Raw genomic sequence first — 13,830 nt, forward strand, 5'->3', positions numbered from 1 at the left:
GTTGATCAGCCTTGAATTGAGTTGATAAGGTTTTTTGAGTTATCGACCCTAATATAGTGTTTGTACTATTAAATGTGAGGCCACAGATTCAATCTCCACCCTTGTTGTACTAAAAAAAAACTTTAAATATAATTTAAAAATTAATTGAAAATCTATCTTCTCTCTCTTCAAAGCCATTATAATAAAATAGTTTGAAAAAAAAAAAGAAAAAAGCACGTGAGTGCACAAACACAACATTCACCTCAGTCCTCATCTCTATCTCTATTCACGGGAAAAAATAAATCAGATCGACTAATTAACACGTAAGCTTTGAGATGATCAGATGAGACACTATGATTTTAGATAATAAGGAAGAATATAATACATAACCTAAACGTGGAGTTTTACAAGATCCTTTAATGCAAATTCCCGCCGCCGTCTTCTTCAGCCTTCCAGGGTTTATCAATCCGCCATTGATTTCCTTTGCACTTCCTTTCCATTCACATTTCCTCTTGAACAGCTCTCAGAAATGTCCGCAGGAGTTCGCCTGTAAGTAAGTCTTCACTGTTCTTCATTCATTCCCGATCAATTGCTTCGTTAGTTGCTCTCAGACGGTTGCGAGATTGTGCAATCAATAATACGTGAAGAAGCGGATTTCTCTTGCTAGTGCATTTCTGTTTTCTTTGATTTGTGGTTGTTGTCTTTACGATGGCCATGCCGGCAGCATTGTCAAGACCGAATACTCATTTTCTTTCTCGGCAATCGAACACTCAGTTTCCTGCTCGTCATCGGATTTATAGTACGAATTTTCAGGTTCTTAAGAATCCTTCACGGTCGTTGTCCTTTAGGACGGCGGCGGATAATGTATCTCGCATTTACTGCTGTCAGACAGAAAGTGTAGTTTCGAATTCTGGACTGAAATCATCAATTAGACGTCCGCCATACATTCCTAATCGCATCCCTGACCCTTCCTATGTTCGCATATTTGATACTACTCTTCGCGATGGCGAGCAGTCTCCAGGTGCTTCCCTCACTGCTAAAGAGAAGCTTGACATTGCTCGTCAGCTTGCAAAGCTTGGTGTGGATATCATTGAGGCTGGATTTCCTGCTGCTTCTAAGGAAGACTTTGAGGCAGTTAAGATGATTGCCAAAGAGGTTGGGAATGCTGTCGATGAGGATGGGTATGTGCCTGTTATTTGTGGTCTCTCGAGGTGTAATGAGAATGATATTCGAACTGCATGGGAGGCCGTGAAGTACGCTAAAAGACCGCGGATACATACCTTTATTGCAACGAGTGAAATTCATATGGAGCATAAGCTGAGAAAGACGAGGGAACAAGTGATTGAAATTGCTCGAAATATGGTGCGGTTTGCACGAAGTTTGGGTTGTGATGATGTTGAGTTCAGCCCTGAGGATGCTGGCAGGTTTGATCTTGATCTTGAGTTACATGCCATTTTTAAATTTTGTTTCAACGAATTGATCCAGAGAGTAAGTTGACTCTGCATGCTCCTTGGATTTCAAAACCTCTCAATCATAATGGATATTTGGATTGAATTTTTAATAAGCTTAGATTATGTTGGAAGTTGTAAGGTGTGATTTGTGTAACTTGTTTCCGCCTCCTATAAAAGAATAGGATACACAAGTTTAAATTTGGGCATAAAAAAGCTGGTAGTTAGTTTCCCAGGCCATGTTTGATTTATGTAATTTGTATCTACATAGCTAATAATTAGCTTTGGTTAGCAGACTTGTACACTCAATAAGTTTGACTCCCCGTGTTACACAAACTTAACCAATTCTTCTTGAAAATTAGACTATAGCATCCTGTTATAACACAACCTCTATTTGAAATGAATTGATTTAATGCATTTGTTTGGTTTCCACCAATATTAGAATCGTTATAATAGGTTTTGATGGAAATTTTGTAATTATTTTTGTGTATCTGACTTATTGTTCATTGTGCAATCTGCGACTAATGTCTATCCCCATTCTTGTCTTGTTTGGAGCAGATCCTTCATAGGGCCCCTTCTCTATGGAGGTTTTCAACATCCTTAGCCATCAATAATTGCTTAACATAAAATTGCAGTTCTTTTACATTGATTAAACCTTTTTCTTTATTATGTTGTTGTTTATGATCAGATCTGACAGAGAGTTCCTTTATCAAATTCTGGGGGAAGTGATAAAGGCTGGGGCAACTACTCTCAACATACCAGATACTGTGGGTTATACAATGCCTGTCGAATTTGGCAAGTTGATTGCTGATATAAAATCTAATACTCCTGGCATTGAAAATGTTATCATTTCAACACACTGCCAGAATGATCTTGGACTTGCAACTGCCAACACAGTAGCAGTAAGTAATGGTGTTTTCTTCTCTTTTAATCCTATTTATTGAACCGGACCTTTAATTTGGGAAGTATCTGAAGATAATGGGTTGGTAACAAGGAATGAATGATATACTATTAACACTACAAGACATGATATGTAGGACATGAACACGATATGGACATAGTGACACATCACTTAAAAATGAAGAGGAAAAAAAGAAACAAGACATGAATGTGATGATGAATGTATACTCTTATGATATTTTAAGGATATATATTTTCAATAGTTTACATTGTAAATCATGAAGCAGGGATAAGATGTACGTTTTTTTGTCTTGATCTTGGTCTAAATTGTTGAAGCTTTTCTGTAATCATTTCCTGAAGTACACAAATTGTGGAGGACAAAATTCTTCAGCCACTCCTTAGAATTGGAAAATTGCAAGACAAAAGGGATTTCTGTGTGAACTGCGAAAAAATCACTCTTCCGTCTATCTAGATGCTCTGATATGACTTCATCTCGAACCTTAAGTAAATTATGTTTAATTCTTCTCATCTCTTTGCAGGGGGCATGTGCAGGTGCAAGGCAAGTTGAGGTCACAATTAATGGCATTGGTGAGAGAGCTGGAAATGCTTCGCTAGAGGAGGCAAGTTATTTATTTAGTTAATTTGATTTATTCTATAATATATTATTATTTCATTTTGTGGAGTGGGGATGATTTGCAACGCAACCTAGCATGATTGATCTAATCAATATGTTATACATATTTCATAAAGTTTGTTCATGCATTTATCATCGTCACTATTTTTTATTGGACTATAGACATTTATGGGTTATATTGTTGTAAATTAATTGTGGTTCAGATTTTTATATAAGGGACGAGAGCAACATTATTTTTAGAAAGAAATATCTTTTTAGGTAATGATTCTGAAGTTTGGGATTTGTTGAGATAAAAGTGAGCTTGAAGCTGTTTTCTTCTTCTTCTTCTTCTTCTTATTATTATTATTATTTTTGTTTTTTAAACAAGAAAAAAACTTGTCATTCATGCTTGAGAAGCTGCAACATGGAAATCAAGAAACTCAAATATTACGCAAGAAAGCATCCCAGCAAAGAAAAATCCCTAAATATAGTTACAAGAAGAAAGCCCACCAATAATGGAACCTCATGAAGTACAATAATCTCTAATCTTCCTCCCAAGTAATTTGTTTTCCTCCAAAGATACGTAGATTCCTTTCTTCCCATATTCCTCACAATGGTGCTTTGGCTATATTAATGCTTAACAGTTTAGCACCTTTTTCATCCCATGACCACACTACAGAGCAATATAATAACACGATTTCAAAGCTTCTCTCTTATTAACCAGTAAAATAATCTTGCTCTTTTTACCATCTTTTCCATCCTTGAACTAGCCGAGGAAGGAATCAAGAATAAGGATAAGAAATAACCGATCAGGATCCCACTTAGAGTGATTGGATATACATCACCCACCACCCTTATAAAATAATGCTTCAAGGAAAGAAGCTTCAAAATGGCAGGCAATTAGGATTATTTCTTTGGGTAAAACCAAGCGAAAGGAAGGGTTATCACCTCACACCTCATTATGAATGCCCATATACAAGCTCTCACATGTCAACCACAGAATCTTATCCCATCAATCTTAGGTCCAAAAGTGGCTTAAAAAGAGGAGGTAGAATATTGTAAGATTGACAATAAGAACCGTTGTATTATCATCAGCTGCGAGATGAGAAAGATGAATTCTCTCCCTGACCACAATGTTTCTTAAAGTTTTTTAATAACACTAAAATAATAAATGTACTCTAAAGAGGATAAAACGTCAAGTTAATTTAGCCTTAAGTTTGGGCTCAAAATAAATGGCCTTCTTTCTTGTTGAAAGTTCACCAACGTGTACAACATGTGTAAGAGTGCATCCAAATTAAAAAAAGTGACATGTAAGTTGGTTCATTGGACACATTTCTGGTTAGTGTTAGGATGTATTTGTGTCCCATCGATACTCTGCCTAAAACCTGCCTAAAATAAAGTGCTTCATAGTTGACCACTTTATCATCCAATAATTCCTTTGGATGTTGACAACCAAAAATGTCTCCTTTGCCCAAGAAGGCCAGATCTCTTTATTTAAGCAAAAAAAAAAAAAAAAAAAAAAAAGGAGATTTTGCTTGACAAGGAAAAAGATAAAGCAAAAGAATTGTCCCGTAAAGAGAAAGGAAAAGATATTGTCATTAGCATTAACTTTCCTTTCTCAAGCTTGAAGAACAAGATTCTTGAAGAAGATGGGTGATGGACCATGATGTCTTGTTGAGTGAAGACCCCCCAGAAAATTTGTATGCTTGTTTTAGTGACACTCAAGGGGATGACAAAATGGAAGGTTAGGGTCAGTGAAATTAAAATAATCATCTAGATTTGGTGATCAGTAGGGATAATGAGAGTGAGTAATTCATAGACAAAGGTTGCCTCTTTTAGAAAAGATGATAAAATCTTAATCCTTGAAGAAATGGAAGATGTGCATTCGCCCAATTCCCACAAAAAACTAATGACTCAAGAGGTAGCTCGACTCGCAAAAGAAAGACAAGAGAGATAATGAATTTGTTGCGCACTTAGGAAAATGAATAGGATAGGGAAGAGGACCAAGAAGATGAAGAAGATAGGAGTAAGCAGGGCCCTGAGGTTGCTCCATGAAGATCTTCGCCTGGATTGTGAGAGAGTTGGGAGCTGTGCTAAAAAGAGCTCTAGTGAAGGTTCATTTTTCCAAAGTTGGTACGAATATAGTGATTCTTCAAGAGACTAAGTTAAATTCTGAGTATATGGTTATTGGTGAAGACCATCTCAAGTTCAAGGAGGATAGGTTGGGTGGCCCTTGATGTTGATGGTTCTTCGGGGGGAGTAGTGGATATGTGGAAGGAGGATAATATCTTGATTCCCTTCTGGTATATTTTGGGGAAATTTTTACCAGGGAACTTGCTTCTACATCTCCTTTGCAGAAGGATCTGTATCAGGCCATATGGAAGTCTATTAGTCCAAAAAGAATTGATATCTTTTGAGCATTAGTATCTTTTTATTTCTTCGTTGAAAAGTCCCATTTCTTGTTTTTAAAAAAGACACATCATCTAGCACAGAACAACTTGGAGTTTCTTTTGCTGAAACTATCTATTCTTGAATCCTATAGGTTAGTTCAGTTGTTCAACTTTATTGTGCTAAGGTTTCTTCTTTTAATTTTTGATGGATCTATCCAGTGGCAAATAGTCTATCTTATATACAAAAGAGGATCAATCTTGATCCAGATAAATTAGGGTGTCTATATTTCATTTTACATGTGACTGGATGCACGTTTCTGTTGTAATGTTTCGTGAACATCTGTTTGCACTGACGTGAAAACACTCATATTGAGTCATATTGTATGGGTTTTTTAAATGGCATGCATGAACGTATGCTAATTTTCTCTTTTGAAACCATCTTTTAATATCCTCAGGTGGTAATGTCCTTACAATGTCGTGGAGAGCATGTGCTTGGAGGTCTTCATACTGGAATTAACTCGAGACATATCTTTTTGACTAGCAAGATGGTAATTGTTTCTCTTACAATTTACAAAACATATTTCCTGAAAAAATTTCCTTCGGTTATTTTATTTTTATCATTCTTTTCATCTCTTTCTTTTTTTCAAAATATAAAGTTAAACTTTCCTTGGGTTGGTAGATTTTCTATTGCAAGTTGCTTGTGGCCTATGTTCAACTTGAAAGCTAGACAGTTTTGTTCTCGCGTCTGGTTCTTTTTTAATTTGGAAAGAGGCGAGGCAAGTTTTTTAAGGATAGGAAGAGGAGCATTTCTTTCTTTCTTTCATTCTTTTTTTTTTTTGTGTATTTTATTTCTCTTATCACTATTGTTTCTCTTTAAAATTTGTCTGTGTTTTTTATTTCTCTTATCACTATTGTTTCTTTTTTGGTTTCTCGTTGTTTTGAGGTGAAGTCTATTTGGGAATTTGGACTAAGGACAGAATGCTCGTTCTCTTTCCCTCCAGTTTGCTTTCACTTTTTCTATTCGACATCCGTATCTTTATCATAAAGGCTACTTACTGACAAATTTATTCCTTAGGTAGAAGAGTACACTGGTTTGAATGTACAACCACACAAGGCTATTGTCGGAGCTAATGCTTTTGCTCATGAAAGTGGCATCCACCAGGTCAGTCTTGTTGGATTTTGATATGCAATATTTATGATACGTTGTCATATTTATCTTTAAAACCTGTCATGATGAGATAGTTACCCAATATACTTTATAGTTGATTATGACCTGATTCTAGCATTAGTGGCCCCTCAAGAAAACAAAATACAACGCTAGAAAGTTAGAAACAACCAACCAAAACTATAAAACGACAAAAACAGAACTTTAAGGCAGCAACAATCAACTAAAAGGCCAAAAACACGAGGAACTCAGACTCCAATGAGGAAAACAACCAGGAGGCAAACAAAGATTCTGAAACCATGAGACAACCCAAATAAAGCTCTTAACCAGATGGTAAGCGCTCTTCCAGAACCTAGAAACAAAACGTGGAAGGCAAAAACCCCAGAAGAAGCCTAAAGCCTTGAGAAAGTAGCACCTATTTTCCTTTCATATAAAAAACCCCAGAAGAACCTAGAAACAAAATGTGCCCTTTTGTAATGTCATCCCATCAGTGAAATTATTCCTATGTTTCTCATAAAAGACCTTCTCTTAAGCACTCCAAGAGGAAGAAAACAGTGTCCCTAAAGTGTCACAATTTCTATCCATTTGTAAGAAAAGTTAACTGTTCCTTTGAAGCTGAGCCCTCTAGAAGAAAGTCCTGGCTATGCTTGTAGCTTTTTGCTTCAAAGGGAAACCTAGCATTTGAGCCAATTTCTCTACATCCAAAAGCTCAGTTGAATACAAGGTGCAGCTTGGTGTATCTTTGTTTTATCTTTGCCTCCCACATTCTACTTGAATCATTGGGTAGTTTCGGGCCAATGGAATGTATATTATTGATTTTACAAAAGACTGGTTGTTCATCATTAATTACGGGGGAGTTAGTGTGATTATTATATTGGCTGATAAGTTTACTTATAAATATGGAGAACTCTTGTAACTGATGCATGCTTTTGCCTTAAATTCATTATGAAAATGTTGATTTGCTCTTATTTCATATTTTTAATTCTTCTTCTTTTTCTTCTTCTTCTTCTTTATGTGAGTCGTGGGTGGCTATCTTTCCTGTTCTGCTAGGATCCAATTGTATCTTAAATATTGCTTTGTTGACGCAGGATGGGATGCTTAAGCACAAAGGTACTTATGAAATTATATCCCCTGAAGATATTGGCTATGAACGATCCAATGAAGCTGGTATTGTTCTAGGAAAACTTAGGTATGCCATGTTGCCTTATGGAAAATGACAATGTTGCCTTCTTGATTAAATCTCCCTTCCTACCCTCCCCTTCCCCATCTCTTCATGCGTATGTGCATGTCTTAGGTGTTAGGGTTAAGCATGAGGTGCAAAAAGAGGAAGCGAGCACACCATATGAAAATTAAAAAAAAGTATTGTTATTATTAATTTTTTTTATAAGAAACATTGATATATGAAATTTACAAAAGTATGAAATATATGAATTTGAAATCTTGGTGGCTTTACGTAAGAAGTCGACTAAAAATATTATTGACTTTGAAACAACTTTCTTCCTTCTATGAACAAAAAGGGAAAATTTGAAAATACCCAAAGAAATCGTGTGGTATGAATCTTGCTTCCTAGGAGGTGGACTCCTTAATGGGCACCTTGCAGCTAATTATGTTTTTTTTTTTCCTAATATGAAACTATTTAAAATGAGAGATCTAATATGCCTTTTAAAGTTCGGTATTTTCACTTTAGACATATAGTATACACGGGCATTTCTTTTCTGTTCTCTCTTTAAAAAGTTTTTCTCGACACACCTAGTGTGTTTTAGTGACGACCTTACTTGAACAGATTTGTTCTATAGGTTGTACTCCTGTGTCTTTGAGTTTTAAAACTTCATGTGTTTCGGTGACATTCAAGTGTCCGATATTTAAATCTCCACCAGTTCTCCAGTATAGAGTTTTTGTGCTTTGTGGAGATCAGGTGCGATACGTACCTCAACTAAAACAATTAAAATCTAGTAGGCAGGCTGCAGGAGAACATGATAAAAAGTAAAGTCTGGCAAGAGGCCAGCACGGGAAGAACTTCTTAATTATATTCATTCAAGTCCAAAATCATACAAAACCTGCAACTTAGTAATCTCTCCCTCAGATTTTTTTCAAGTGCTACAGACTCTTGTCTCCCTCTTTCTTAGTGGATTAGTCTTTTAGCATCTAATGGAGCTTCTGTTGAGTTATCTTGTCTTCTTCTTTTCTGTCCTGAATATAATCATTTTCTTATCTCGTTTAAACCCTTGAATATCCTTTCTCATTTTCTTTCATATGATAAATTAATCATCTAATTTATTGTGGTTCTAAACATATGTTATTCATTCTTTTCATTGAACTCAGTTCTTTTGCTTAGAGACATACTTTCTTTCTTTCTTTTTTTTTTAAATTTTTATTTTAATTTTAAATTATTATTTTAAAAATTTTTAAGAAACAATTTCATTGATGTACGAAATTTACAAAGAAAAAAAAAGATATACAGTCCATGGAATTACAAAAGGCTATCCCAATTGTCCAAAAGGGAAGCATACGGGTAAGAAGCAAAAAGATTTGAACTGTTACACCAGGACATAGTGTAATAAATGACAAGATTCAAAGAATACAATGCTCTTTATCCATGAAGACTGTTTGGTTTCTTTCTTTCCAAAGGACCCAAAAGATGGCAGGAGATATATGCCTCTACAAAAGTGACCCAAAAAAATAGAGTCAGGGTAGGCAGTTACATCTCTAGGTAGAACCAAAGACCATTCAAAAGCGCTGCATGTTTTACTCAAAAAATACAGTTCAAGAGGATCTTAGTACGCCATAGAGGATGTACCCTTTTGCAGCATCTGGAACGCCACTTTATTGGGATTCCTTTAGCGTAACTAGATGATCTTAGTAACGTTGGACATTGTAGTATCTGTAATTGCGAAGAATAGAGGAGACGAGATTGAAGAAGCTTATCTGGTCAGAAAATGCATAATTTGTGAGGCATTTTTCTCTTCAAGGTCAGATTAAGTTTAAAAATATTTAAATAGACATGGAAACATTGTGTCTTCTTTTATTCATAAATCATCCTATAGTTGGGTTCAATGAGCTGTACCAAGGGAGCTAAAGTAGTTTTTCTGGGACAGAAGAAATGTGAAATATCTGTTGCCGTTCTATTGTAGTGTTAACCCAATTTTTTTTACCATACAACATTAACAGGATCAACTTTCTGGGTTTAAGTATTTCACTTCTTGTATCTTGTACTTGTTCAAAATATAATACCCCAATAACATGTTTCATTATGACTACTTTTACAGTGGACGGCATGCCCTTAAAAGTCGACTTCTAGAGGTAAATATGGATCTCCAAGCTCAATATTTAGGTAGTCCTTCCAGATTATTTCTTCCATTATGTCAATAGGCTAATGTTATTTTTCATCTTTTCAGCTTGGTTATGAACTTGACAGTGAGAATCTCGACAATGTATTCTGGCGTTTCAAAGCAGTGGCTGAACAAAAGAAGGTGACTCAGAATTTTGTCCCTCTTTTGCTGAGCTATTCCCTTCCCTGCTCCTGCGTATAGTAGAGCAGCACATACTTGGGATTCTACTTCGACCTGTTTCAAATAAATAACTACTCAATAGGAAATTTCTTCATGTAATTTCATGCCTTCATTCCTAATTGTCAAACTTTGTGTTCTAATTTTTTTGCCCTAATTTATCTTCGACTTTCCAGAGAGTTACAGATGCGGATCTTCGAGCGTTGGTATCCGATGAAGTTTTTCAACCAACTGTTCTTTGGAAGCTGCTAGATTTGCAGGTTCTTTAAATTTTGTAATAAATCATCAGATTAAGAAATTGTTTGGAATTAATTTTTGATACATGTATAGCATCATTTGACAACAGCTTAAATGCAGGTCACTTGTGGAACTCTTGGTCTTTCCACTGCTACAGTTAAACTCCTTGATGCGGACGGGAAAGAGCACATTGCTTGTGCTGTCGGCACGGGCCCTGTAGATTCAGCTTACAAGGCTGTGGATCTCATTGTTAAGGTTGAGATAAAAAGAAACTTTGCATCTAGATTACTTCTTCAGGATGGTTTCCTATTGAAGTAAAGCTAGGATATTTCAGATAATTGGTTTCAAGGTTACATTTTTTTTTTTTGAAATGGAAACCAAACTTTTCATTGATATAATGAAATGAAAAGAGACTAATGTTCAAATACTCTGAGATGTAGAAATCATAGCTTTCAAGATTACATTACAAAAAGTACGTGACCAGGGCATTTAGGAAATGAGTTATTTTGCTAAAGTGCATTTTGATCCAAAACATAATGTAAGGCCTATTCGTTTTTCTCTGAATAGTTTCAGATGTGAGCCTATTGTGGTGTCATGACATTTGGTGGATATAACATAAAAAGTCATCATGATCGACTGCCAGACTTTCATGCATGCATAAGCATATCTAATATCTAGTTCTGTGCTATTCCTGAATGACCGACTATCTCATTTTTTTCCCATATATATATATATATATATATATATATATATATATATATATATAGTTTCACGGAGAAATCCATTATTTAAAGAGAAGTTGTTCATCACTGGACCAATGAGCCTGGTGGGTATAGTAGTGGCAATGGACATCAAAAGGCAATGAACATTGTTTATGGAGAAGAAATAGGTAGAAAGCACACGGACTTACTAAGCCATTGTGGTGTCATGACATTTGGTGGATATAACATAAAAAGTCATCATGATCGACTGCCAGACTTTCATGCATGCATAAGCATATCTAATATCTAGTTCTGTGCTATTCCTGAATGACCGACTATCTCATTTTTTTCCCATAATATATATATATATATATTTTGACTGGAAAGATAACCTTTTCTTTCTTTTTTCCTTTTTTGCCATAAATTCTTTGCTCATTTGGTGTGCCATACTTGAGTGAATGTGACAGTGTAGAGTTGCCATTTTCCTGGATGCAGGAACCAGCAACCCTTCTCGAGTATTCAATGAATGCTGTCACTGAAGGTATTGATGCAATTGCCACAACCCGTGTTCTAATAAGAGGGGACAAAAGTTACACAGCTACTAACGCATTGACTGGAGAAGCAGTTCAACGAACATTTAGGTAAAATTTAGCTACAAAATATTGTGATATATGCGTATTTTTAAGGATAAATATATATTTTAGTGCCTAATGTTGGAGTGTTCTTTTATGTCTCTATTATTCTAAAAATTTTCAATTATTACCATTTCCATTTTCTGATGATAACCTATGCTAACATGGTATAATGAAGTCGAAAAAAATTCAGAAGAGAAATCAGCATACGAAAAGAGAAATTTCTGATTTCATCTCTACATTTACAAGTATGCAAAAATTCCACCTTTTCTTCTTTAGGTGATAATTCCTCATCCAACATTTTGCCACTCATCTTTCTTTAGGCCAACATGAACGATTAACTACATGTATATCCTCAACCAAAAGGTCAATAGTTTTGAAGCTCTAGATTGACCTAGAAAAAGCATGCTTTGAAACTAAACATCACCCCGCTTTTAACAATCATTAAGGAAAAAATTGTAATTAATATTGGGAACTAAACATTTGTGTCTTATTTTCAAATACCCTATGAAAAGAGGCGAGAGCAGGCCTTTGGACCTTGAAAGTATCAAAGGGCACTCCTCGGTGCGCCATTTTTTGCCTTTTTGCACAATCTCCATAAAGTCACGTGAGCCCCTATTAACATGGCCGATAAGAACCCTATTAATATGAAAAACCAAAGAGCTTGAAAAAGAGACATAATTATACAAAGATTGAAGAACAAAGACAAAAAACTTGAAGAATAAGAAGAATAAAAGAGAAGAACGAAGAATAAGAAGAAGAAGAAGAAAGAAAGAAAACGAAGGAGACAAATTACGATCAACTGAAGATGGATGGGACGGATGGTCAATAAGAAGTGGAAAAAACAATAGAATAAGAAACAGAACCAGTTAAAAGAAGAAAAGTTAAACATTAAAGCTGCATGTTGCATGCTATCATGACAGCTGTCATTCTCTTTCCCATTAAATTTTATTGGCTACCATTATTTTCTTCCATGACTGACAAATGGGGTTGTTTTAAGCTTGTTTTGTTTATCTTTTAGTCCTTAGCTTGTAGAATCGGTTTTTCTACAACATTAAGGGGCAAAAGAAACATTCATTACTTTATGTGCCTGAATATCTCTACTTCTTCCAAACTTCATTTAAATATTGAAAGATTTGTTCTTGTTTTTCATGTTTTTAAAATTAAATATTTATTATTTTTACCTATGAAATAGTTATATATAATATTCATTTAGCATTTTATTACATGCGCCTCACCTCACTGAGGTGACGCTTTTTTGTCACTTGTTGCAGACTACTTGTCTTAGGCATCTTGCACTTTGAAAACTCTGGAAACTATAATCTTTAAGTAACCTTGAAGTATTATTGCCTCTATGTTCTTGGATTAAATCATGTACACCTTGAGAAGATTTGGTTCCTAGTCAAGGGATTTACGAGGAATGAAAGTCCAAACTAGGTAGAAACCTATTGAGAACAAGATGTCGTAGTTGTAGGCAATAGTTGTCGTGCGAGATTAATCAAGATGTGTTCAAACTAACTTAGATACTAACAGACAGATTAAAAAGAATTGAATAGATGGAATATAATCAAGCTGTATCTAGGTAAGGGTTCAAACTACAATGGTATCTACTTTGGATTTAAGATCCTATGAATATCTTCTGCAATCACATGTTGCAGTTGGAGGTTTAGGTGGTTGTCTTGTAAGATTAAACAAAATAAACACGAGCTGACTCAAACTCCCACCAAATATCAAGTTCACAAAATGAATTCTATAGCTTTTTTTGATAGTCTTCTCTACGTGCTAGCAAGCTACAGTATATCAAATATGGTGATACATTTACGTTTTTATTGTTGCAGTGGCATCGGAGCAGGGATGGACATAGTTGTATCAAGTGTGAAGGCTTACATTGGTGCCCTAAACAAGATGCTTGGTTTCCACGGAGTTGACATTAAAGTGACTCAAGAAAAAACAGTATCTGCTTAAAAATGATTGATTCTTGAAGCAAGGATGATGGTGGCAATCTTGCATAAAAGGTTCCATTATTCTGCTTGTAAGGATTTTCAAGTGATTAAGTTTTATTATCTAATGTCGTTTGTAATTTAATTGTTTGTGTTTTTTGAATAAACCCTTTTCTATTGTTGGTAAATTTTGTTTCATTAGAGTAGATTATTTGTCTTTGTAGTAAAGTACCTGTTTAGTGTTCTAATTCATAGGCTGTGAACTGGCTTATTTAGTAAAATAATAATAATTATAATAATAGAAGACTTTATTACTCAA

General features: G+C 35.1%; 1 protein-coding gene across 2 annotated transcripts; it reads left to right on the top strand.

Moving 5' to 3' along the window:
* Positions 1-240: 240 nt before the first annotated feature.
* Positions 241-13,830, top strand: LOC120067890 (2-isopropylmalate synthase 2, chloroplastic-like). 2 transcript variants are annotated; one of them, XM_039019505.2, is made up of 12 exons: positions 241-1,403; positions 2,116-2,329; positions 2,867-2,947; positions 5,786-5,878; positions 6,406-6,492; positions 7,584-7,684; positions 9,762-9,795; positions 9,891-9,965; positions 10,178-10,261; positions 10,359-10,493; positions 11,435-11,580; positions 13,410-13,830. In XM_039019505.2, the coding sequence occupies exons 1-12, from the start codon at positions 688-690 to the stop codon at positions 13,534-13,536; spliced, it is 1,893 nt and encodes a 630-aa protein (XP_038875433.1). In that variant the 5' UTR covers positions 241-687; the 3' UTR covers positions 13,537-13,830. The 2 variants fall into 2 exon arrangements, with proteins under 2 accessions (XP_038875433.1, XP_090161813.1); XM_090305687.1 differs by lacking the exons at positions 11,435-11,580; positions 13,410-13,830 and adding an exon at positions 10,679-10,770 and having other exon boundaries at positions 10,359-10,587.

Source organism: Benincasa hispida, chromosome 1 (genome assembly GCF_027475165.1).
Source record: "Benincasa hispida cultivar pf3 chromosome 1, pf3_genome.v1.1, whole genome shotgun sequence".
Lineage (NCBI taxonomy): Eukaryota > Viridiplantae > Streptophyta > Magnoliopsida > Cucurbitales > Cucurbitaceae > Benincasa > Benincasa hispida.

Bases quoted from the DNA above. Each gene is read 5' to 3' on its own strand.
- LOC120067890 (XM_039019505.2), top strand. From the start codon at position 688: ATGGCCATGCCGGCAGCATTGTCAAGACCGAATACTCATTTTCTTTCT. The intron at 1,404-2,115 runs GTTTGATCTTGA...GTTTATGATCAG, and splicing joins AGCCCTGAGGATGCTGGCAG to ATCTGACAGAGAGTTCCTTT. The intron at 6,493-7,583 runs GTCAGTCTTGTT...TTGTTGACGCAG, and splicing joins ATGAAAGTGGCATCCACCAG to GATGGGATGCTTAAGCACAA.